The sequence below is a fragment of the Drosophila kikkawai genome, chromosome 2L (genome assembly GCF_030179895.1).
Source record: "Drosophila kikkawai strain 14028-0561.14 chromosome 2L, DkikHiC1v2, whole genome shotgun sequence".
NCBI lineage: Eukaryota > Metazoa > Arthropoda > Insecta > Diptera > Drosophilidae > Drosophila > Drosophila kikkawai.
Genome location: NC_091728.1, coordinates 4,627,511 through 4,652,640, shown reverse-complemented (window position 1 = coordinate 4,652,640; position 25,130 = coordinate 4,627,511). Strand labels below are relative to the sequence as shown.

Below are 25,130 nucleotides of genomic sequence, written 5' to 3'. Positions count from 1 at the left end.
TTATTTAATGTTTTCAATTCTTAATATAAAAAATAAGTTTCACTAATTTGACAATGACTTCTCCCTTCAATCCATAAATTCCCTTTTCTCAGTTGCAAATAAACAGGGAACTCGGCAAATCATTCTCAATATGTAACTCACCTAATAAACTTCACTTTCCAAATGCAGAAATCGCAATGAAAGACACCCATTTATGGCCCATTTATGATGATTTTGAAATGCAGTTATGCCTGGTTTCCATGGAGTAGCCCCATCGTAGGGTCAGACTCAACTGCCAGAAGTTTCTGGCTTTTGTATTGGCAGCTGAATAGAGGCAATAAAGTTGGGGTCTTTTGAGCTGGTAGGAAACCAAATCGGATTCCCATCAAAATGCAATAAGTGGCCCACACAGTCGGCCTACAGAAGGCTGAAGGCCAGAAACATTGAGCGAATGTGCACGATGAGGGCGATCTTAAAGGGCAACTAGGTACAAGAGCTTAATTATCATTACCGTAGGAGCAAATGCTGCTAAATCTTAAGGCAAAAAATAAAAACTTAATTCAATCCTGAATCCCGAATCCCATTATTAGTTCATTGATCCTGCAAACTTTGTCGCTGATTGATTTTCCAGCAATCCAAACAACACAAGCCGAACGTTGCGTTGCCAAAGAAAACTTTCTTCGAACTGCCATAATTTCTTAATCTACATCAACTGTTGACAGTTTTATTAAAAAAATTTCCCCATCTGACATGCCAAATGTGAGCAAATGAACAGGAAACGGAAGCCATGCGACAAAAGCAGCTCGAAGGCCAGAGAACAAATAAGTGAAGGAGCTGCCGCCAAGCAAAAAATGAAGCAAAGAACCCGAAAACAACTCAAAAGATGTGTAAATTTGTTCGCACAGACAGGACGAAGGGCAAGTGCCAAATGTCACTCGGATTTGTGGTGGTGGCTAGCAGCGAAAAGTATCGAAAAGTATCGAAAAATACCCAGGGTCGGGACTGGAACTGGGACCCAATGGAAGAATTTCTCGCAGAGCCTTCAGCTGCTGGCTGTATCGATGAGCCCGAAAACAGAAATGAGAAAAGTTTTCGCCTCCTCGACGAGGGTGGCTGTGGCATTTATTTTATATTTGTAGCAACTTCGCCAGAGTGAAATTTAGTTTGGTAATCAAAGCAAGAATTTGTCGATGCTGCTGGCTTCGCTTTCGCTTTGGGGTGGCCGTTGAAATCGCCCCGAAATTTGTTTGTTTTTCGTGCAAGGGCATAAAGAACATCATAAGGAGAGCAGGGAAAAAACAACAACCGAAACTAATGTAATGGAAATTTCCAAATTATTGAAAATAAATGAAAGCAAATAAATATTCCGTGGGCATTTTATGGTCGAGGGGCTGCAAGGCGATGGAGCAAGGCGTTGCTTGGTTTTTTTATCTTTTGTTATCTGGGTGAAATAAAGGTTTCATCTGCCAGAGGTTACTCTGCCCAGCAATGATTTTTTCTCCTTAGTTTAAATATTTTTCATATCATCTTAAAAATGTTTTGTCTCAAAACAAAGCTCCTAAGCATACTTAAATTTTCTTAGTAGAAATTCTACTTTTATAACAAGCTCTCTCATAAGCGAAAAGCTCCCTGGGAAGTGTATTTTAATTATCGCCTTGGTTGCCGGATTTCGCCTAATTTCTCGTTTCATGTCTCGCTTAATGGCGTGTGAGAGTACAAATTGCCTAGATTAGTGCCTAAATTAAAAGTGAAATGGAAATAAATTAAAAATTTGCCTAAGCCCACACACTCACCAGTCGAGCCGCGCTCAGACAAAAGCGTTTTAAGGGCACTTAGACTACTTTCTTTTCTAGAGGCGTTGAGGGGAAACTCTTGATGGAATTTATGAGACTTTCTGGTGAACCTCATTTTGCTTTGTTTATTTTTGGTTCTCTCTGCAATGGTTTGAGGAGACAAAATTGAGAAGGAAGTGGAATGAGTCAAGTTTTTATAATTTTCCAAACAAAATCAATTAGTTCAAATTTGAAAGCTTTTTGTGGGAACCTATTCATGCATTTCTTGAACATGATAATTAACAAATATTTACGCATTTTGTATTATTAAAAGTCAAATATTTTGTTTGCTTAATATAAAAACAATTTGTTTCTTAAGGCAAAGCAACTGCATTACCATAAATAATTGAGCTGCGCGATGTAATCGCAACTTCAATGGAAACCCTAAAATATATCAGCAAGTTAAGTGCAAAATTCAACTTCCGGTTCCTGTCGCGATGATAAATGTTTATGTTATGACATGTTTTAAATTTTCAGGTGCATTAGTGTAAAGTGCTTTTAGCTCGCCGAAAAAGATGCCAGAGAATGGCGGTGAAAAATGTCTGTGAATTGTGTGCCAGGCGAGACGAGGAGCTAAAATGCTCTTAACACTTTCCATTTTTCGCAACTTTTCTATTTCTTTCTCTCTTCTCAGCCTCAGACCTGTGGGCTTGGATGTTGTGTGGAGTTAAACACCTGACACTTGATGTTGAAATAGAGAAATTAATTTAAATCGATGTTGAATTAAAAACAATATTTTACTTTGAAAGTGCTTTTAGTTTTGTTAAGCTTTTATGAGTATATTTTGAAGTATTAACAAACTAAACTTGTTTTGAATAAATTCTCAATTGAATTTTGAATAGTTTTCTTTAAATAATTCTTATAAAATGAGTCTAAAGTATTTTAATTTATTTATTTTAATTTTATTCTTTGTATTTTCCATTATATTTTCTTGAGTTTTTCCTTTCGTCTCCGACACTTTGGTCGTCCCGTTGCTGTGCATCCTGCAGGTGTTCAGTTTATTTTCAAGTGTGGGTGGCACAACACTCTTCCAGATGCACCTGCTTTAGTTTCAGCCAAGCCCTACCCCCCACCCAACACACATCCAGCTTCAACTACCGCCCACAGCCCCCTTTTACGCATTAAGGCTCTTTTGCGATGGCGCAAAATGCAATTTATACATTTCCGTTAAGCAAGCGAAATTCCAACAATATTTTTTCGCCTCTGCTCCGCAGGTTGCCGACATGTTTTTGCTTTTAGCGGAATACCAACCGGAAGCGACAACAATGCGGCGCATGCCACACACACACACGCACATCTAACCCTCCCTAGCAAACACCTCCACTTTGCCACTGGGCTGCAATCTCTTGTAGTACTATAGTTTGTCAGAAATTTGAACTAATTAAAATGCTTTCTAAGGGCGAACGGATATTTCAGCAAAGGAGCATATCGGATTGCGTTATTTATGGCAATATGGCCGCGACTTTTTCCTCTTTTGCATTTGTCGCTCTGGGAAATCAAGGAAAAATATTTAATTTTCCAAATCAATAAACACGCTGATTGCATTGCCTGACAATTGGCATCGGGAGCGTGCGAGAGTGGGCGGAGGCAATAAATCTGGGCATGTGTAAGAGATGTCCTGGTATTTACTGGCTAAAGTCCCGACTGGCTGGGGGCAATATCCCCAGTTATTGGTGGTCAAAAGGAGCCGAACAACAAGACAAACTGTCAAGCAGGAGCTGGGAGCTGCTGCTGCTCGAATGGCACCAAAAAATAATTGAATTCCCCAAATGCCAAAGTGGAATTTTAATTTGCGCCCGACACTTCCTAGTTGGCCTCAAGCCCCTGGAAAGTTCACAGAATTGATGCCACTGATTGCTGATCAGTATGCAAAATGTGTGCGTGCCAAAATCAGCGCAAAAAACGCTGCGTGAAAGGGCCTCGGAGGACGGGGGCATTGTCGGAGCATTGTCACACGTACTTCCATCGAACTCCCCCCGAAATTGATGTCTTAGAAAATTAGCAAACGCCTTTTTTGCCAAGTGTCGCATCTCGTGACTTGGCATTCTCAACACCTTTTTTTTCGAGACCTTTCTGGCATTTCTCTCCCCCTCCCAATCATTCTTTCTCACATTTCTTTACTGCCAAAACCTGACTTTATTCAATGCATTTTTATTACAAAAATCGAAATGAATGGGTTACTATTTGTTATTGTGGAAAATTGATTAAAACTTGCAGATAAAGGAAAATTGCATTTTATAAAAATATTTGAAAATTGGAACTGCATAACTAGTCAACAAAAAAGGTCAACTAAATCAATAAAAACTAATATTGAACTTGAAATATTATAATTAAAAAGGATTTAAGCATGAACATATAATAATGAATTTGATAAAATCAGATTAGTTATAGATGTTGATATCTGTATAGATTCGTTTTAATATACCTAATATATACCATAATAATTTTATGTAAATTATAAACTGTTGTGTTTCTAGCCGAAAACAACATTTTCACATCATAAAGCATACTTTTCCCCCCGGATGTTCGGTCCACAGGACTTTTATCGCTCGACACAAAACCGACCACTATTTTGATATAAAATAATGCTTTCTCTTTTCAGCACTTTGTGCCTCTCTCTCTCTCTCTCTCTCTTGGTATGTTCGTCTGTCTCTGTCACAATATCGTGGCATTTATAAACGCATACATATGCATGAGATCATAAAGATTGCGACTGTGTGTCGGTGTGAGCTTTGTGAGTGCAATGCATTTGTCATAAATGTAAAAAAAATGCAAAGAAACTCCGTAATGGCAAGCATGTGTATGCTCTACCCCACTCACTTCCACTCCACAGCTGGTGGAGTCTCGTCAACGGCATAATGAATGCATCCGGCATGCATTGAAAACTTGACTCATATTTCACAGCCGAAATAAAAAGGGATAAAAAATTGTACGGGTACATTGACCATCTTGTTGGCCGGGTTTTTGTCAACAGTTCGCTGTAGTTTCATTGTTGTTCTTGTCGGGCATTCAGTTTATATGAGATTTTAAGCCAGTTTTTCACATCTTTTTGATGATATTTCATAATCCCTCATGCAGTCTCTCCCCATCCTGCAAATAGCATAAATAAAATTGTATTTTAAGGTAATTCTTTCTGTGCCATGACGTGAGTAGGCCACTTTGTAGTCGATACACATTATGGCATTACAAAGCGAAGCTGGCGAATTAATTTTCAATTGCGTTCGAGAGATCAGAGATACAATTGGCATGGTTTTCAGCTTGAATTGTAATTATTGAAAGTTTTCTGTGTTGAGGGTTTAATAATAAGTTAATATATCTTCAAGAAATATGTCATATTTCCACAATTTGACACTTCCTTTACAATAATTTGGAATAATTAACCATTTTAACCAACTGTTTTTCCCACAAGTTAAGTAAATAACCAGCTCAACCGCATTGGCCACACAATTAAAAGAAATACTTGCAGGATGTGCTGCTGCTCAAGCGACTGACAAACTGGCTGACACAGACCGCACCGCACTCTTCACACAACCGTCGGGGGGTGCTGACAAAAGGCATGTCAGTCGCCTGCCAGCATCGCAGCCAAGTTGGAATGTCGGAACAGTAAACGGTAGATGTCTGCTAGACAAAGACGATTCAGCACCCCGAATTCGCCGCCCCGCTTAGCCCACCGAACGCCTTAATTCCAGCATCCACCTGTCTTGCCGAAAAGGCAGAAACAAAATGCAAAGTGCAAGTTCATGTGATATGCAAAGTGGAGTGTGCGAGGGAGCTTCTATGAGGGCTTATGTGCCAAAGTGCACTTGGAGGAATGTTTTTGGCATTTAGAAAATATATGGAGGCTAGTTTGTTAGCTAAGCTACAAGAAAAATACTAGTTTTAGATGAAAATTACCAGAGTTTTAATATTATTTATTACAATAATTATAGCCAAAAATATATTTATTTAAAAACAAATTTCCTCTTGATTTCTCTCTTCGATTTTCTCCAAGTGCCAGTGAGTGGAGGATAGATGCTAAGCAGAAGCCCTGCCAGCGACGGGCTGATAGGGCTCATGCACATAGGGGCGTATGGGTGATATGCGGTCTAAGATCATGACGAGGACGATGATGATGCTGATGATGCCGTTGAAGAATGCTTACTGACTTTTGTGCATTCTAGAAAATTGAAAACGCACCTCCACCCCAGTAGCGGTCGCTGCTGATGCCTTTCATTGTGATAGGAGCTGCCCGCAAAGAACAAACTTTTCCAGGCAGACCTATATTGAGGGATATAGCCAATTTTGGGGCTTTTGTTCCAGAATGTGAGAGGAGGTCATCAGGTGAGGTGCGGATAGTGGGAGACTGGCCATCACAACATGTTGAATGTTTTTCGGATACCCTAGACCAAAAGTTGGATGGAAAAGTTTCCTCCGGACCCCGAGTCCGGAGGATGAGCGCTTCCTACGTAATCCCCGCACATACGATGCATTGCATTGTTTATTGTTTGGCTCTCAATGGGATGGCCAGGGCTCAGCACTTTCCCTTCGACTGCCCTTTGTGTGCGTTTAGCATAAATTAGAAAATATCGATCGATCTGTGGCGAAATTGAAAAAGAAACTTTGATGCAACGCCGAAAGTTCAAATCAATGGCAAATGGCAGTGGGGAATGTTTTCGGCTAAGCTGCTAACCAACAGAAATTGTAATTTCGATGAGTACTTGGGTATTGCAAAAGGGAATTATATTGAGCAAGAGAGAAAATGAGAGCTAAATAAATAAAAGTTCTGCCCTCCACGCATTCGGTAATTGCAAGAAAATCTCATTTAATCCCAACAAATGCGACTTCATCACGCAAAAAATTATGAAATAATCTCCGTCTCTAGGCAGCAATTGCTTTCGTCCCTCTCTCTTTCTGTCTCTCCTCCCCTATATATCTGTCTGAATGTGTATATCCTTCCACGATGTTGTTGGCCCTAAGTTGCCTTTTTTGTTTTGCTTGTTTACACATTGTCCCGCTCGCGCCTTTCGGCCAGGAAAAAAATTGGAATATAGCGAGCAAAAATAGCAGTCAGAAGCATTGGATGGATATTTAGTATCGTAGTTTCTTTTGCAGCATCATCATTTCGGTTTTGTTGCGGTCGGTTGGTAGTATCTCGGCGGAATGGAGGGGACCAAAGCCCAATGAGTTGAGTCTGTCGAGTACTTAAATGAGGGTGGCTCAAGGAGTTCACTGTTGGCCGACAAATGTCAATTTTTCAACAAGTAAGCCGATAAAACTAAAATAAGAATACACATGAATCTTTTAAGAAGTGTATTAAAATATATTTAATTATTGAGTTTTACTTTAGTAAGTACCTGAGTATTCACATTTTAATTCATAGTGACGATCCGGCTCGAAGGACCAACATATTTTGAATTCAAAAGTACACCGCTTAGTTTTTGTAAACACTTATTCGTAATGCATATATTCTTATTTTAGTTCTGTTATTATATTCACTTTTAATGAAAACAAGATTGATTACTTTAGTAGTAACTTTACCAAATAAAACCCCATTAAAACTTCCTTGTTGTGAGTTCTTCAGAACTCTGTTAACGACCCTCTGGGTTCTTTAACTGCTTCCCTTGCTACCACGCCCCCACTCAGCCCCTCTGGCCATCGTTTCATGCAGATGAATGCGCGTATTTATGAAAAATGTTGTTGTCACCGCCGCCCTGTTGTTATTATGGCCGTTTGCTGGCTTTGCCATCGCTTCTCTGCTCGCTTCGGTTCGGCTGATGAGAAATAATGTTTGCGGAAAAATAAGATTTGTTTATTTTCCGAACGATTGATTTCGCCTTCCGCTGTCCTTGCCGCTCCATTTGGCCAGCTCTCTCTGTCCTCCGCCCCCCCCGGCGCTTCATTTTGCGCGGCTTAAAAATTAATTATCGCCAAAGTCGCCCTACTTATAGGGCACTCTGGCCTGTCACCCGGATAGCCATCAGAATATAATTTATCAGTATTTATATATATATCGGGAGGCTTTGTCAAAGTTCTCAAGTATTTCATCAAAGTTTTTGTTGTCCTTCGACTTTGTGTCATTCGAATTAGCCATGATTTTGGCTCCGCCCGATTGTTTTTGGTCCAGCTTTTGGTTTATAATTCACTTACCAGGCACCAGCATGAGGAGCAGCGTCAAGGATATCCAGCAGATACAGCCACGCCCACTTTGGCCCCGTCCCCGTCCCGGGCTCCACTTGTTGGCCATCTGAATAGTCGTCGTCGTCGTCGTCGTCGTTGGCATTGAAATATATAAAGATTTTTACAATTTTCTCTTGTGATTCTCCCTTCTGGAATCCTCCTTCGTTTCCGTTCGATCCTTATAAATGTATATTGGCCAATAAATGTCAATTGGTTTTGGCCTATTTCTGTGCTTTTGTAGTTTGGCTTTAGTCAACTGTAATTGCAGGGAAATTAAAGTTTGGCATTAGAGATTATGCTCTAAATATAGCTATCATTTGTCAATATAAGTGAATTATTTTTAATGCTAAAACGACAGTTTCGGAGAAATTAATTATATAGGCTGTTTTGAAAAAGAGCGAGAAAATGCAATATATCAAAAAAAAAAAGGAAAATCGAAATAATTAAGCAGTTTAAGCTTCGATAAACACAAACTCATACAAAAATTAACAACTTCTATGCATTATTAACTGCTGTCGTTTTTGCTATGAATATTTGATTCACATATTAGCCCATACGCGATGGCCGCTTGAAATTAATATTTTAAATTACCGCAAAACAACGCTAAACTTTATTGGTTTTTGATTGCCAAATAAATAATTCAGAGAGATTCATTTAAATAATTTACCAAGTGCCGCCTCTGGATCCCGTTCCACTTCGCGGTGTTCAGCATTATTCCGCTCTGTGCTCATGGCAAATACTGTGATTAATGCAATTAACTGCAGTACTTTAATTAAAAAATCGCTTGAAACTCAAATACAGAAAAAAAAACACACATGCACACCACTGAAATCGATTTCAATTGAACGCTAATCCCCCTGTGTGTTGCACTAAGCAAATGAAAAAAATAATAGCACTAAGAGCCAAGAAAAAACTTAATTCACAGAAAACTGTAAGAAAAAATAGAAAGAGCCCCGGGTAAAAAAGGGAATATAAAAACTGTGCAAACAAAACACTAGTGCTGGCAAGAATTGTTGGAATAAATCTTCTGATATTTAAACTCAATTCAATTTATTTAAAAACCGCACTTCTGGGAAAGGTATAAATCATTTCACTTAACCTATGTATGTTTTTTTGGCCTCTATTTTTTCTCTGCCGGTTTCCTTTTATTTTATCCTGATCCCTCCGTTTCCTAATTGTCCTTCCGTTTCGCCATAAAAAGAGCCAAAAGGGAAACTTTAGTTCAGAGTTTAATTATTTTTCATTTAAATCAAATACACAGGCACACCCCCACATACATATGTGCTTGTGCTCCTTTTCCCATGTTTATTCTCGTCAGGAAAACTTATTTTCTCTTTTACTGGTTTTTCGGCAGAGACTTTGCCTTAGCGTTGCCAATTTTCATTTCGCTTCGCTACTTTTCCACTCATATGAAGCAAAAGTGACACCAGCAGCCTTACACATATATAACCAAAGCTCTTTGGAAAAGCGTAAATGTTAAGACTAATACTCTTTTGTCACTGATATAAGGTATTTTTAGGTACAAGGTATCCTTTTCTTAACAGTATACATTATATGTATTATATTATCAACATATTTCTTCATAGAAAAAGTTTTTAATATACAAAAGTTTCATTTGAAATGCATACACACCTAAAGAGAACTCAATACCACTTAAATTTTAGAGATCTCTTTCGAAAATACTTTATCATTTAAAGTGCTTTCAATGCCAAAAAAAAAACAAAATTCTAGTGATATGGAAAGAAACGAAAGAGAGACACTGGAGAATAGCCAGCCCTCACACTGCATTTAAGGTAATGAGCACATACAAAATGCAATTAAAAGCTTGTTGCCAAAAATGCTATTTTGCGTATCTTTTTCTTTCCTCGCTGCCATGCACACATCCCAGCATACGTACATAATCGTATATGTATATTTTAAGCTTGGACTTTGCAGTTTTGGGCACAGCATGCAAAGCATTAATGCATTTTATGGGTTCCAACCGACAGCGAATGCTTTTAACGATCCTACGGCGAAACAGCTCGGGGGAAAAACCCCAAAAAAACAAAACGTGCAAATGGCTAAAATAAAAATTTCCTTTCATTTCACTGAGAAATCCAAAGGCAACTATTTTTAAAAGGCACTTGGATGTACTCAATTTATAAGGTGAATTAACGAAAATACTAACTTTGAACTAGTTTTTGGGGAAATTGTAATTAATGTAGCTAGAGAAAATTAAATAAATAATTATTTAACAAACTTTGGAAGGCAACCTTTTACTCTACTTTCATATATTTACACAAAATGTGAAAAATAGAAAAACAATAGGAAAGCATTATAAGAAGAGTTTCTCTACATTCTCTGTGTAACCTTAGCTCAACTTATTTTCGAAGAAGCTTGGAAAACTCAACATCAAATGAGTTGTGTTTGCTTTATAAGTCAACGATTCTATTATGCAATGTGTAATGTATTGTAACAAGTGCAAATCCCTTGGTTTCTCCTGGAGATACATTTGTATCTTTTCTGTTTTGCATCTCATGCAGTTCATTGGCCCTGATGATTTCCATTCTATTTCCAGTCTGTATTTCTTTTGCTGCTCCTTGGTTACGGCTCACTTATTTCATTTTTCCTGATACCTTGTGGTATTCGAATTGTTTACACAATTTATTCAAACTTCGTCTGAGAAGTGAAGTTGAAAAAGAGACCCCAGAATGACAAGGCTTTTTTGTTCCAATTGGCTTTGCCTAGTTTTGTGGGTCAAGTGGGGAAGCCTGACTGCGGATGCTGGCATATATGCAAATGTCACTCCCAGTGTGTGTTTGTGTGTGAATCAAACCGCCGATTGCAATTACGAGTAGATCAAAGTGTTTCCAACAGATTACCTTTGAAGTAAGGCATGAACCCAAACTACACCCATATTGGTTAGATTGAAGGGCTCCTCAAACATTAATTTAATTGCAATGTCACTCAAAGAGGTCATTGCTATTGCTGGTATGAGTTTGCATATATATTTTTAAGTTTTTTTGTATAAATTTGAAGCTGTGTGTTATCACTTACACTTTTTGTTTGAGTGCAAGTCCAAGCACAGGTATATAATAATAAGAGCCTTTGAATAGGTTCCTCTTTTAGTAATTTAAATGAAGAACATTCTTAAAAACTATATTATTAAATTATAAAATTTTTCATTTATTGTTAACGCAACTCTTCACCTTGCATAAGGGCCGTAGCTTGCGTTCACCTGCCTCAAAACACTCACCTGGCGAGCTGTAACAACGAGAGCTGTTTCCAGTGTGCTCACGTCACCGTTGTCGTGCAGCTGCCAACCTTTCTTAGACCGCAAAAACTCATTACACCGCCGCCCCGCCGTCCCTCACGCGCCCTTTGTGCGATTCTTTGCACCGGCGCTGTCGCTGCCTCTGTCGTTCGGTGCGTTTTTGCTATTTCGCAATTAAAACTTTCATTAAAGTAATTAAAATTGCAACAAAATAAACAAAATACAATCGAAATCTGCAAGGTCTGGCGAGAGGCGAGTGCAGAGAGTTTGGGGAGTTTCCGGGGTAAAAGGCAGCTGTGTGGGGATTTGACAGACACACAAAAATGCAGTTAAAAGTGTACGTGGGTGGCGAAAACAAAGACAAAAGTGTGACAAATATAAACAGGAGTATAAATAAAATGGTAAAACGCCACCCCCGCCCTCACCGAGACCGGTGGGGGGGGGGGATACAATAAAATGTGGTAATTGTAAATAAGTGGAAAATGAGTGCCACACAGACGGCGGAGTGGAGCTGGAGGTGTGTCTATTGCATTTGGCGGGATAACATTTTAAATTCAAATTAAACGACCGGCAAAGCCACAGAAGGATTGACATGAAGTTAGTGCCGCCGCCCAGGAGGAGCAAAAACAGAAGCGAAAAACGGCAGGACGACAACTTGACTAAAGGCAACCACAAACTCTAGTTGGCAGCTGTCGTTGTTGCACCAGCATTTGCCATCTATTGTTTTATTTGAGCTCCACATTTGCATGGCAAATAGTGAAACCAGCGAGAAGAGAGCGAAGTTGGGCTAACAAATAAAGCCTTTCCTGGGTTATTGTGGCTTTCAATTAATTTCGAAATAATTTGCACTTGAAAATCTAAGCAAAAAATAAAAATAAAAGCTATTCCCATTATGGTTTTTTGCCTGGTTAATTGCCAAAACCAGACGACATGACAACAAATAATAAAAGTTATTTCACAGCTTCAGTCAAAAACTATGAAATAGATCACTTGTTACTACGACAATCCCTAGTTACTCGTTATGATTTCTATCAACAAGGCAGATTATACCTAAAAACCTTTTGAATGTTTCAATTGTCGTACTTGTTTTCGAAGCAATTTCAAATTCATATTTACAACACACTGACAGATATGGGAAATTTGATACCCCAAAAGGCACATGTGCCGTGTGTCTTTGGGACGGAAATAAAAGATTTTACAAGACATTGCACAGCCGAAGAAATTTTCCGCACATTCTTTGGCTGGCAAACAACTTAGAGACGCAGGCCCCGCCCCTCGGAAAAGGCGTTTAAAGGCAACTTGACACGCCGGCAAATAAAATCTAAACTTCTTAAAGCCCAAACACACACCCATACCCTTGTCACAGCCCCGCCGAGGGGTCGATGAAGCTAAAAACGAATACGAAAAGCAGTAAAAAAAAAATGATAAACGCTTCAACTGATGACACATTCAGTTTCACACACGAACGACTTTCAATTTACATTTGATGTTTTATGTTTCGCAGCATTTACCAAACGAAGAACGAAGAAAGACCGAATGAGCCGCCGGGGGAGGGGCCGAGTGGAAAAGAATCACTCATACGCACCCACGCACATGAGGATTGGCGCCCAACGTTTGACGCCGCCTGGCAAAACGCTTAGAAAGGAAATAGCACAAAAAAATACTGAAAGAGCAAGGACTCGAAGGAGTGGCGGCAGGAGACTTTTGCAGACGACCACGACGGTGCCAGAGTCAAGGCAGAAGGCAGCAGGCAGTAGGAGAAGCAGCTAACATTGGGCAAATAAACGAAAAATATTTTGTACTTCAAATAGAAAACGAACGCAGTCAAAAAAAACAACAAAAAAAGACAACGAATTTATGGCGAATACTCGAACCATTAATGCTCCATAGTTAACAATTTTTTTTAAATTTCTAAGCTATATTCTTAAGTATTTCTAATTTCAAATATAAATATTTATAAATTCTTGGAAATTAAGATGAAACGTTTTAAGGAGCTCCATTATCCATATTTAAATTTCTTTTTCGTACTTATTGAAACAGAATATTGAATGATTATAATTATCTGTATTATCTTTAAAATAAAACTTTTCTTAGAACAGACAACTACCGATTCATGCCGAAACCTTTCTCTCAAGTACAGGGTATCATTAAACGGCAGGGAAGACACATCAAAAGAAGTAATCCAGTCAAAATCAGGCCTCTCACTCAAGAAGGCATAGCGATTGTAGGCAAGTCTGTGATTTTAGGGGTCGCATATATAGCTTTCTTCAGTCAAACGTATGATATATTTCTAGATCAGCCTGGTTATACCAATTTAGAAAAACAGAAAAAAGAAAACGCTATCCTATTGACTAATGCTTAACCAGAAGAAGAAGCCTTCCTCGCATTAGCCACCCCACTAAGCCCAAAGACTTTTTTTTCCTATTTACATATTACTTTCCTGCCTCAAAGAGACAGAGTGAGTTCCTTGAACAACTTTCAACTTATAATAAGCATGGTGCTCAAGGATATTTCCTACTACACACTGACAACGTGGTGGTGGTGGTGTAAACTTTTCAATGGTCACTCGAGGGCGTTTCCCGAAAACCGATGCTTGACAAGTTGCCTCCTTGAGATCGCCACAAAGGCACTTCAAATGAGGCCCACAAATAGAAGGCCTTCCACTCAGCATGCGGTCAGCACAAAAAACAAGAAAGTAAAGAAAGTAAAACAAAGCACCCGAAAAGCAGTTTGAGCCGAAATTGCCCATAACGAGCACTTGACCAGGGACCAGGGAATGTGAGATGGCCATAGAGTTCAGGGAAATTCGCAACTTCTTTCGCATACCTTGTAGAACCTCTTCGCTCTGATGGCCTGTATCGCAGCAAATAAATTTAAAGCGGCCGCAAGGAAAAACGATGCACTTAAAGACCCCGCATTTGTATCAATGAAGGACGTGTCACATAAGTAACGTTAAGTTCCTTTTTTTCTACCTAATTTATACAGTTTACGTTTGCGGGCTGTCCGGCCGAGGTCCTTGCGGTCTCAGGATTCCATTCGAGTCCGGGTCCACCACTCGAAGCCATATAATTGCGCTTATTTCTTGGCGCACACTCAAGTGGCCCGGCTCAATATGTTTTTGGAGTGAAATGAAGTGCCCATCGTGTCCACTTGGCAGAGGGAAAAGAGCCGGACAAGGGCAATGGAATCCCAGCAGAAGTAGAAATTTTTGTATTTGATTTAAAAGGAAATACCTTTTTTAGTTGGAGCCGAAGAAGCCTCTCGCACAGCTTGTTTACCCTGCTGTTTCTCCTTCTCCTTGGAGTTTTCCTTTTTTGTGGCGACATTTTTATACGCAGTGTGTGTCTGTGTGAGCGAGTGCTCCTTTTTTTCCGTTCGGAGGGCAGGGACAACTTTTTGGCATGCTACCAATGAGATTATCTTAAGTGGGGTGTTGCTCCTGGGAGAGCAGCCGAAGCAGGCGGGGAGCCCTCAATTGCAGTCTTCAAGTTGGGTTTCCTTTTTGTTGGTCTAGAAATGAGTTTTTGCAATAGTTTTTAACTGTCCGGGGTGGGGGGTCTGCGGTTTTTGTTTCTCCGGGAGCGGGTTCTTTGGTCGTGTTGTTAGGTAAATCGATGTAAATTGCTTTTTAAAGAAGTTGAATGAATAAATTATGTGAGCAAATGAAGAGGCAACCAGCAGAAGAAGCCATAGTTGGCAGTAAAATACAAATTCACTGCAACACATATTTTCCAAAGTTTTTGAATTTAACGAATGATCTCGAACAATTGTGAAAGTGAATGGGTAATGGGTAATCATATAATTGTTATATTCAAGTAAAGTTTAGAGCTTAAACAATTACAAGTCGCAATTGACTTGGACTAAATTTAATACAAGGCAAGACTGAAATATCCTTTCTCTTTCGGGCGCTGTGAGTGCATCTTTTGAAAGCCTCAAGTGTGAACACACATTATAATAAACGCCTCAATTGTTGTGCAGTCATCTGCGTAATTTATGTTTAGCTAATGTTCAGGGATCGATGAGCTTGTCAGCTTTTGTGAATCACAACACCCGCAGACGCACACAGCAGTCAGGAGCCAGGACACGGGACACAGGACCCCTGTGCTGTGGCACACACATACAGGCCCGCACATTAACCTCCTCGAAACCGAAGGAAGCTGGGAAATGACGTTAAGGTTGCTTCGTTGAGTCTAATAGACTTTCATGTCTGCCTCGACATCGACTTTGCCCCAGTTTAGAGCGAGTCCTGCGAGAAATCCTTTCGGCATCCACTCCACCTCTCCTCCTCGCTCTCCCCCGGCTGGTGTTATTCTCCGCAGACTCTACGTTTTTTTAGACATGTTTCAATGATTTCTTATTTTTGCCAGAGGGGCGAATCTGTTGCGCTGCTGTTTTGTCGTTAGAGAAATTCAATTTTTTTTTATTTGTCGCTCGCTCGCTGTTAAATCATTGATGTGTGAAATTTGTTAGCTCCTCCGCCAGGACTTGACTTTGATCGATATTTAAGTCAGTTTTTGCCCCACTTTGAGAACTGTTTTTCAGCCTTTCCGACTCGTTTTAAATTTCCAAACATCGAGTGGGCCTTGAGAAGAACATTTTCGAAGCTGTAGCCCCATTTGTGGTGATAGACTCATTCCATTTTAGTCTGCTGTTTTGTAAACATATCGTACCCTTCTCTGTGTACGAGCAAAAATTAATTCCAAGTCCAAAAAACTCCTTTCTAAAATATTTCGAATATTCCTTAAGGAATTCACAAACCGAGTCGAAGTAAGTTGAAATTGTTTTCCTCTTTCAGGAGTTCCTTTTCAAGCCAGTTTCCCTTGCAGTCAGTCCTAGCTAAAGATGTGTTGCCAGAGTGCTTGCGGATCGGTGTCCTTTGCCTTGGCCTACGGTCCCGTCGGTCCTGCCCTGCCAGCCATGAACTACAACAGCTGCTGCTGTGGCCCAAATCCGCCATGTGGTCCCTGGACTTGCCCACCCAATAGGTGCTGCTGCGCTGGCGAGTGGGGATGCTTCGGGCCCTTCTACTGAGGATCACCTGACCGGGACAACTGCCATCTGGACATCGGCTAGAGTTTCATATACTACGAAAAGGATGGAATTTAATTTTTGTTTACAAAAATAAATTGGAATGTGCAAAACAAATTTGGGCATAGATATTTTTTAAGCTTTGGATACATCATAGAATTAGGACAATCTAACGATTCTAGATTGTGGTTTATGGAAATTTTGTAGGGCTTATGAAGCCTCTTAAAAAAGGTAATTTCCGGCTTGAGGAATATGCCTGCATATTTTTCGAAGCGGTTTTCTACGCAAAAAAGCCGATGCCATACGTAAGTGATTTTTTTCCCTTCGTTTTGAAGACACTCATCATGTTAATCGCGAATAAAAAGAGGACATATTGTGCCACTATAATTTATTTAGTCATTCAAGCAGTCGTCGGGGAACATATCGTCACTTTCCAGTCTTCTTTTGCGCCTTATTCTGAGTCGCTCCTCCAGTGCAGATCTGCGATTCCAGCGGAGCCAGGGTGTGCGGCACGTAGCAATTGTTGCTGTTCTTGCGGCTCGTGTCCTTGGCATAACAATTGTCATTGGGTCCACAGGGAGTGGGAATGAAGTCCCGGCCCGTGAAGCGTATCGTGGACAAAGGTGGATTATTGCAGGCCAAATCGTAAGAGGCACAGGCCCAGCCGCCGCACATGGTTATGTTTTTTAAAGGAGGAACTAAACATAAAAAACGATTTATAAAATAAAATTCAAAATAATAAAAACTAAATCTTACTCGACACAGAGGTGTGAAATGTGGGATGTTGAAACGGCAACGACTGGACTTGGACTGACTTTTAGTACTTCTCTGCTGTCAAGCAAGGAGATTCAAGACCTACTTGGGCCCCTTTGCAAGGAAGTACAATTTTGTCGATTCTGTGACCACTCCGGGGCCAACTAGAGCCCGATCCTGTCTACCATCCGCAACCGTTGCAGCATCCGCCGCAGCAACCCCCGCAGGCCGAGCAGTCGTCGCAGGGACCACAGGGAGTCGGCGTGAAGCAGCGACCGGTGTAGCGCAGTGTTGAGAGCCGCGGATTGCAGCAGGCTATTTGGTAGGAGGCACAGGCCCAGCCGCCGCACATCTTGGTGTAGTTTTTCTGTTGGCAGGTTTCTTTTTTATCCCCTTTTCGGGTTAGTTATTGCCTGGAGCTGGACAGAAAATCGAGTGTTTGGGGCCGAAATGGAAAGCAAACTGAAATGGGCGAACAAGCCCAGAGCAAAGTCGCTGTTTCGCTCTGACAGCTGGTGACAATCTCTTCGACGCCGCCCTTGGGGTCTGACAACGCTTTGAAAATCTGGCCTAAAAGCAAACTTGGCTAGCGTGGGGACCTGGTAAAGGATTCGGAGCAGTTGGTACCGTGGAACGTGGGTGAAGAAACTCATTTAAAATCTCGGATCAATCTAAATAATTGCAAAACCTTTAAGAATTATCCTTAAATTCTATTTTATAGCTCATTCTAGATTTCCCTTACTCAATTTTAATTCTGCATTCTCTCCACCGTTGGTCATGCAAATCTCTGTGCGACACATAACGAACCGTGACGAAACCCATTGCACTTCCCAACCAGCCAGGCGCACACAATCAATTCCATTAGCCACTCTGACTGACCGCAGGGAGGGTAAAGGATTCGAGACCTCAATAGATACAGGCCACACACATGGTTTTATTGAATTGCAAAAATCAATGCAGAATTGCCTCGAGCTCTGCAACTTTTGTAATTTTTGAAATTCAACACATTTTTAATTGGTGTGAAGCATTCCTTGTTTGACTTGTCACATTTTAAATAAATATTTAACAAAACTTTCGCATTTTAACAAGCGATTGCCAAATTTCCACCGGATTTTCGCTTTGATTGTCAGACAAAAAAGGTGCTAAATAGTGTCCTGGAGCCTTGGGAGCGAATTACTTTCACTGTCCCGGCGTATTTAGCACGTTTTTTTGCGGCAGAAATTTAGCAACAGGTTGAAGACGAGTCGGACTTGGGATGAATTGTGCAGCGCCTAGATTTCGACCGCATTTCGGTCCCTGTGGTCCTTGTGGTCCCGGTGGTCCTTGTGGACCCTGTGGTCCCTGTGGCCTCAGTGGTCCTTGTGGACCCTGTGGCCTCAGTGGTCCTTGTGGACCCAGTGGCCTCAGTGGTCCTTGTGGACCCTGTGGCCTCAGTGGTCCTTGTGGACCCTGTGGTCCCTGTGGCCCCTCTGGATTTTGTGGACCCTGCGGCGGACCCTGTACTGGCTGCTTTGTTCCCTGTGGATCCTGCGGACCCTATGCATCCTGCAGACCTTGCGACCATTGCGGACCTCCGCCCTGCGCCGTGGTCTCGTACCAGCTGACCTCCGGACCAGTGGGTCCCGTGTTGCCCGGAATGCAGTGCACCTGCAGCCCAGCGTGTGGCGGATCCTGTGGCGTATCCTGCTGCGGCCCCTGTAGCGTACCCTGCGGCGGCTGCTGCAACGGCAGCTGCGCGCCGCCCTTCTACTTCGTGCCGAACAACTGCCGGAACTGCTTCGAGTGGGGCCGCTTCGGACCCACGTATTAGTGTTGCACTTTTGATGGACCCTTCATAACACAGTTTCGAATGCAATAAATTCACGTGTCAGCCAGAGTTATGCGCGGCCTGTTCTATTCCGCTGACACTCTGACAGGCTAACAAATGACCCAGGTCCCCGTTTCAGGGTTGCCGAAGTTTGCCCCATGAAAATCATTTAACATTCGAACTTTTGTTAGCCATATAGGGCTGGCTCGCTGTCCAACAAAGCAACGAAAAAAAAAGAAACAGTGACCAGCAAAAGTTTCCGGGCTAGAAAAACAATACAAAAATGGGTAAAAATCTGAAAACTCGGTCGGACGGCAAAAAATGTTCCCTGTAAAAACAAAATATGGGCATTTCCATAATGTCGCACGCGACATTCGTACGCATTCAAACCAAAAAAAAAGTATGGTACATTTCATTTCTATTTTTTTTATATATGTTAACTTATAGCTCTTGCCTAGGACTATAATTGGTGCAAATGTTGATGTTGAGTGTTTGCTCAAATTTAAGAAAATTTAAAAAAACTAAGCGATTCGCACGCGACAAAAACAGAAGTAACTTTTGCGGCGAGCTGTTTAAACACTGATTTCAGCGAAACGGCAGGGATTATTTTAATGAAACAAATTTTAAAATGTGATGCAGAATGCCAGTTTCATATGCTTTAATTTACAATCAGAAATATAGCGTAGTTTATTTTTTATTTAATTTTAATGAGATTCGCACGCGACATGTCGCACGCGACATTTTTTATCATCATACTTTGCATGTAATTTTTACTATTATAAGTAAATTGGAAGAGCATATATGCATTTTATTTCGACTTTTTGCATTCTTCTAGTCATAGTAGAATTATACAAGGTAGTATAATTCTACTATGCTTCTAGTGATGTTAGTAAACAACAGTCGACAGTTAGTGCCTCGGTTTGGATGTAATTATCAAAAGAAAACAGGCCCATTTTTATGATGTTTTTCATCAAAATAATGAAAAATCGTGTTTGCGCGAATATGCATTCAAATATTTCGAAATTTGTTTTAGAATATGATAAAGCCCTTCAAATTTAATCATTTGGCCTTTTCCTAATGTTAATATGTTGGAAAAAAAACATTTTAGAGAAGTTTTAGTGTTTTGGCCGCGGTTGACCATTCTGTGGAAATGCCCATATGCGTGTGAAAACCTTCCAATCTATTTGGTTACACGACGTACTTATGTAGGTCATGGATCTGACAGTTTTTGTTCAGCTATTCGGTTGTGTTTTATGTTTATTTTGGGCACGCTTGAACGGCGAAGACAGGTCAATTGAACGAACTTTTTGACAACGGTTCGCGTAAGGAACAACAACGAAATATTTTGGCTAGAAATTGCTGTAGTTTTGAACAAATTGAGGTATGTCGGCAAATAAATTGCTTTTTTTCAATTAAACATCCATTCTATACAGCGGAGTGAAGGGAGAAATAGTAAATGGAACCCTAGCACTTTCTAAAACTTTCCATTATTTAAATTCTCAGCCATATCAAAAGCGGTTATTATTATTATTATTATTATTATTTAATCATTATTGAAATTATATTAAGAAATACAAATAATCTAGTGAAAAGTAAGTAATTTTATGAAGGATAAACCTATAGCTTTAGTTTAGTTCACAATATAAATTAAATACCAAATCTTAACATTCTTTATAGAATACAATCTAACAAAAAATGTAATACAATTTGTAGGTTCCTAAACTCCAACAAATTTAAAGATTTAAACAATGATCAATTTTGAATTATTTTTCTAATCTAAAAGTATCTCTTTCGGGTAATTTTCATAAAACTAAGCAAAATGCACAGAAAATCAATTTGAATTTTGAAGAATTTAAATTGTTTCCCAAGCTTACAATCTCAAAAACCTTACTGATAACATTTAAAATAAATATTTCAACAGTTTTCACTCCCTCCAAAATGTTGTACACCATTACTATTTTAATTTGTTTTGAGGCAAAAATGAAATCTAGCTGTAAAATTCCAAATATCATCCTTACTCTGGCAATGAAGGACTAACAAATGTAATCGTGAAAGGACTCCCAGATCCCGATTTCTCGACTCACCTTCGGAGCAATGGCAAGCACGATAAATGCTATGACTGCCGGCAGTTGTCGTCCTCGGTGCTGTGATTGTTGTTGTCCCGGCAATAAATTAACTTATTTTAGCACGTTACACAGCTCTCGCTCCCTGTGCTTCCTCAGCTCTCCCTTTGGCTTTGCCGCACACAAACACTGACACTGGCAGGAGCAGCGTCGGGGGATTTCAGATTTCGGGACCGACCAGGATCTATCTCGCACTGGAGGATGGAGCTTGACCTATGCTGGTGGCTAACAGTAACGCTTTTCGCTCCTGCTCTACTCCTCTTGGGGGTCCTCGTGTTTTCTGCGGATTTCGCACATTTCTCACATATTTTTCATAATTTTGCGCAGGCAAATCGCGTATGGCCAAAAAACGTGTGTACGAAATAAAAGTTTTACGAAACGAAAAGTTTGTCCTGTTTCTGTTTGCAGTGTGTGTTTGTTTTTTGTTTTGGCAGCACTCAAATCTCTGGTGAAATATTAATTTTCACATATTCTGACACTTTGGCTGCCGGCCGTTGTTGTTTGTCCACTTATGAGGCTTCTATTTTGTTTCGATTTCGCATTTAATTTTTTTAGCAAGCTAATTTATTCTCTGCCCGTCGGCCGGGGTTTGTTTTTGTTGTGCCTGCTCAGGATACTATTTAAACTGAGTGGCTCGTTCGTGTTCGTTGGGGGCTGCGTTCGTGAGCGGAGGCAACAGCAGAGCGAACCAAACGTTATGACATTATCAACGTAACTGACGCCTCAGCGGCAGGAAGCTGTCGGTCCTCGCCGGAATCCCAACAACAGCAGCTGAGCCGACGTCGCTGCTGTTAGTTTATCCTGCGACCGAAGGAATTCGGCAGCATTCGGGTCCTGCCGGCGAGAGCAAAGGACATCGACGGCTCTGGTATTCGCAACTCAACGAAACGCGAGCCGAAGTCCCCATCGAAGTCCTTGTTTTTCCAGGGTAATTTTGAGAGAGCCAGGAAAGGCAATTGAGAGTCGAAAGGGAAATTACTTGAACTCCGCTCAGCGAGCTTTCAATTTCGAAAATAGGACTGTTTTCATTCAACAGAAAACTTTTAGGCTTTACAGAAATTTAGAATTATTGAGCATGACCACGTTTTAGCCACTGAACTCTAAACAACTAACAGACCTACCATACAACCAGAAATGATAAAAAACGTGTTATTTTTGACAACTTGGCTATATCTTTATACCCTTGCAGGGTATTATAATTTCAGTCAGAAGTTTGCAACGCAGTGAAGGAGACATTTCCGACCCTATAAAGTATATATATTCTTAATCAGCATCAACAGGGGAATCTTTCTAGATATGTCAGGAAGAAATCGATTTTTTGGCCATTTTTGCAAAATTTTATAAGGGGTTACATCATTAAAATTTTTGATTTTGATAAAAAATTCAATTTTCAAAATTTTAAAATGAAGTATGCAGATTTATTAACTGTAGAAAATCTTGCACAGAACAGTTTTCCGATTTAAAATTAATGCTCTTTTGGCCGAGCTATGATATTTTTAATTTTACAAAAAAATAAAGAAGTTTTTTAATATAAACAAGAAAGGAAGCTAACTTCGGCACGCCGAAGTTTGTATACCCTTGCAGATTGGTTTTCATATTTATATCATAAATCTAATGCCGAAAACAGACACTAAACAGAGTTTCATAACATTTTACCTATACTTATTATGTTTACAGTTTGAAAGTTACAGTTACATTCCCAGCTTTACATTTTCTCTACATCTACGGATCGCTTCCATGGCAGCTATATGAAATAGTTGTCCGATTTTCATTATATTTATACCAAAATTCTGATAAAATACCAGAAGCTCATGTCTCAAATTAGATTTAAAATTTTTTTCTAATATTTTACCTTTTTTTTTTAGATTTTTAAAATTTTTTTAGAATTTAAAAAATTTTTTTAAATATTTTAACTGCCAAATTTGAATTTGAATTTAACTGTCAAATTTGAATTTAACGACGATCAGTTTCAGTGTGCCCAGGTGCAGTTGTAAAATGACACCTAAATTTGGATTCAAAAGGTTTGAGTCTCCGCTTACTTCCGCCGGCTCCGAAATGGTTTGAAACTTGGACAAAATTTACAATATGGTCACACTGGCACGTTTTTCGTGGCCCAAAGTTTTTATAACAGTTTATAACAGTTTTCAGTTGCTTGCTGCTGGTTTCTGCTCGCCTGGTACCCCAATTTGGGAAACGGGCAATTTGCATGGAAATGTTCGGAAATTTGGATTGGCTGCTGTAGGGATGTTGTTGTAAAAAGGTTGTTGTTGCCATCAAGCTGTTGTTGTCGGCAACAAATAGGTATAAATGCACAAAATGAAATATAACAGTTTATACCAATTATTATTTTTGCCCAAATGTTCTTCCATCAGTGATGCTCATCTGCATCAGTGATGCTCATCTAGCTATATTGCAATATTGGGAGGCTATAAAATCGGGCTTAATGGCAGTGATGCTCATCTAGCTATATTTCTTTATTGGGACAAAATAGATAGATGAGCATCACTGATGCAAAGTCTGATTTTATAGCCTCCCAATATTGCAATATAGCTAGATGAGCATCACTGCCATTAAGCCCGATTTTATAGCCTCCCAATATTGCAATATAGCTAGATGAGCATCACTGATGCATATGAGCATCACTGATGGAAGTGAGCGTCACTGATGGAAGTGAGCATCACTGATGGAAGTGAGCATCACTGATGGAAGTGAGCATCACTGATGGAAGTGAGCATCACTGATGGAAGTGAGCATCACAGATGGAAGTGAGCATCACTGATGGAAGTGAGCATCACTGATGGAAGTGAGCATCACTGATGGAAGTGAGCATCACTGATGGAAGTGAGCATCACTGATGGAAGTGAGCATCACTGATGGAAGTGAGCATCACTGATGGAAGTGAGCATCACAGATGGAAGTGAGCATCACTGATGGAAGTGAGCATCACTGATGGAGATGAGCATCACTGATGCAAGTGAGCAAATTTTTTCATTCGATTTGGCCGCTTTCCAAACTGGGGTAACTGGCGAACAGAAACCAGCAGCAAGCAACTGAAAACTGGTATAAACTGTAATAAAAACATTTGGGCAAAAATAATAATTGGTATAAACTGTTATATTTCATTTTATGCATTTATACCTATTTGTTGCCGACAACAACAGCTTGATGGCAACAACAACCTTTTTACAACAACATCCCTACAGCAGCCAATCCAAATTTCCGAACATTTCCATGCAAATTGCCCGTTTCCCAAATTGGGGTACCAGGCGAGCAGAAACCAGCAGCAAGCAACTGAAAACTGTTATAAACTGTTATAAAAACTTGGGGCCACGAAAAACGTGCCAGTGTGACCATATTGTAAATTTTGTCCAAGTTTCAAACCATTTCGGAGCCGGCGGAAGTAAGCGGAGACTCAAACCTTTTGAATCCAAATTTAGGTGTCATTTTACAACTGCACCTGGGCACACTGAAACTGATCGTCGTTAAATTCAAATTTGACAGTTAAATTCAAATTCAAATTTGGCAGTTAAAATATTTAAAAAAATTTTTTAAATTCTAAAAAAATTTTAAAAATCTAAAAAAAAAAGGTAAAATATTAGAAAAAAATTTTAAATCTAATTTGAGACATGAGCTTCTGGTATTTTATCAGAATTTTGGTATAAATATAATGAAAATCGGACAACTATATCATATAGCTGCCATGGAAGCGATCCGTAGATGTAGAGAAAATGTAAAGCTGGGAATGTAACTGTAACTTTCAAACTGTAAACATAATAAGTATAGGTAAAATGTTATGAAACTCTGTTTAGTGTCTGTTTTCGGCATTAGATTTATGATATAAATATGAAAACCAATCTGCAAGGGTATACAAACTTCGGCGTGCCGAAGTTAGCTTCCTTTCTTGTTTATATTAAAAAACTTCTTTATTTTTTTGTAAAATTAAAAATATCATAGCTCGGCCAAAAGAGCATTAATTTTAAATCGGAAAACTGTTCTGTGCAAGATTTTCTACAGTTAATAAATCTGCATACTTCATTTAAAAATTTTGAAAATTCAATTTTTTATCAAAATCAAAAATTTTAATGATGTAACCCCTTATAAAATTTTGCAAAAATGGCCAAAAAATCGATTTCTTCCTGACATATCTAGAAAGATTCCCCTGTTGATGCTGATCAAGAATATATATGGTTTATAGGGTC

The 25,130-nt window shown here is 39.7% G+C and overlaps 5 protein-coding genes across 8 annotated transcripts in view; 2 read left to right on the top strand and 3 right to left on the bottom strand.

Moving 5' to 3' along the window:
* Positions 1–21,016, bottom strand: part of beat-Ic (beaten path Ic) — a 40,201-nt gene extending 19,185 nt beyond the window's left edge. For both annotated transcript variants that reach the window (XM_017168328.3, XM_070284840.1), the window contains exons 1-2: positions 20,893–21,016; positions 7,938–8,223 (exon numbers count right to left, since the gene is read on the bottom strand). In XM_017168328.3, the coding sequence (XP_017023817.2) occupies positions 7,938–8,070 (133 nt within the window). In that variant the 5' untranslated portion in view covers positions 8,071–8,223; positions 20,893–21,016. The remainder of the gene's footprint in view (positions 1–7,937; positions 8,224–20,892) is intronic.
* Positions 15,828–16,365, top strand: LOC108075965 (uncharacterized). Of its 2 annotated transcripts, none has more exons than XM_017168614.3 (2): positions 15,828–15,987; positions 16,047–16,365. In XM_017168614.3, the coding sequence occupies exon 2, from the start codon at positions 16,063–16,065 to the stop codon at positions 16,249–16,251; it is 189 nt and encodes a 62-aa protein (XP_017024103.1). In that variant the 5' UTR covers positions 15,828–15,987; positions 16,047–16,062; the 3' UTR covers positions 16,252–16,365. The 2 variants fall into 2 exon arrangements, with proteins under 2 accessions (XP_017024103.1, XP_070140945.1); XM_070284844.1 differs by having other exon boundaries at positions 15,831–15,987; positions 16,051–16,365.
* LOC108075964 (uncharacterized) lies at positions 16,620–20,910 on the bottom strand. 2 transcript variants are annotated; one of them, XM_070284843.1, is made up of 2 exons: positions 20,893–20,910; positions 16,620–16,946 (listed from the first exon to the last, which is right to left on the bottom strand). In XM_070284843.1, the coding sequence occupies exon 2, from the start codon at positions 16,921–16,923 to the stop codon at positions 16,675–16,677; it is 249 nt and encodes an 82-aa protein (XP_070140944.1). In that variant the 5' UTR covers positions 16,924–16,946; positions 20,893–20,910; the 3' UTR covers positions 16,620–16,674. The 2 variants fall into 2 exon arrangements, with proteins under 2 accessions (XP_070140944.1, XP_017024102.1); XM_017168613.3 differs by lacking the exon at positions 20,893–20,910 and adding an exon at positions 17,005–17,145.
* Positions 17,005–17,477, bottom strand: LOC108075967 (male-specific sperm protein Mst84Db). The gene has a single exon (XM_017168615.3). The coding sequence runs from the start codon at positions 17,351–17,353 to the stop codon at positions 17,183–17,185; it is 171 nt and encodes a 56-aa protein (XP_017024104.1). The 5' UTR covers positions 17,354–17,477; the 3' UTR covers positions 17,005–17,182.
* On the top strand, positions 18,029–18,896 carry LOC108075963 (keratin-associated protein 5-2). Its single transcript, XM_017168612.3, has one exon. It carries the CDS (start codon positions 18,257–18,259, stop codon positions 18,809–18,811), a length of 555 nt encoding a protein of 184 aa, XP_017024101.1. The 5' UTR covers positions 18,029–18,256; the 3' UTR covers positions 18,812–18,896.
* Positions 21,017–25,130: the final 4,114 nt, after the last annotated feature.

Excerpts from the sequence above, each read along its gene's own strand:
- LOC108075967 (XM_017168615.3), bottom strand. The coding sequence starts at position 17,353 with ATGTGCGGCGGCTGGGCCTGTGCCTCCTACCAAATAGCCTGCTGCAAT.
- LOC108075963 (XM_017168612.3), top strand. The coding sequence starts at position 18,257 with ATGAATTGTGCAGCGCCTAGATTTCGACCGCATTTCGGTCCCTGTGGT.
- LOC108075965 (XM_017168614.3), top strand. The coding sequence starts at position 16,063 with ATGTGTTGCCAGAGTGCTTGCGGATCGGTGTCCTTTGCCTTGGCCTAC.
- LOC108075964 (XM_070284843.1), bottom strand. The coding sequence starts at position 16,923 with ATGTGCGGCGGCTGGGCCTGTGCCTCTTACGATTTGGCCTGCAATAAT.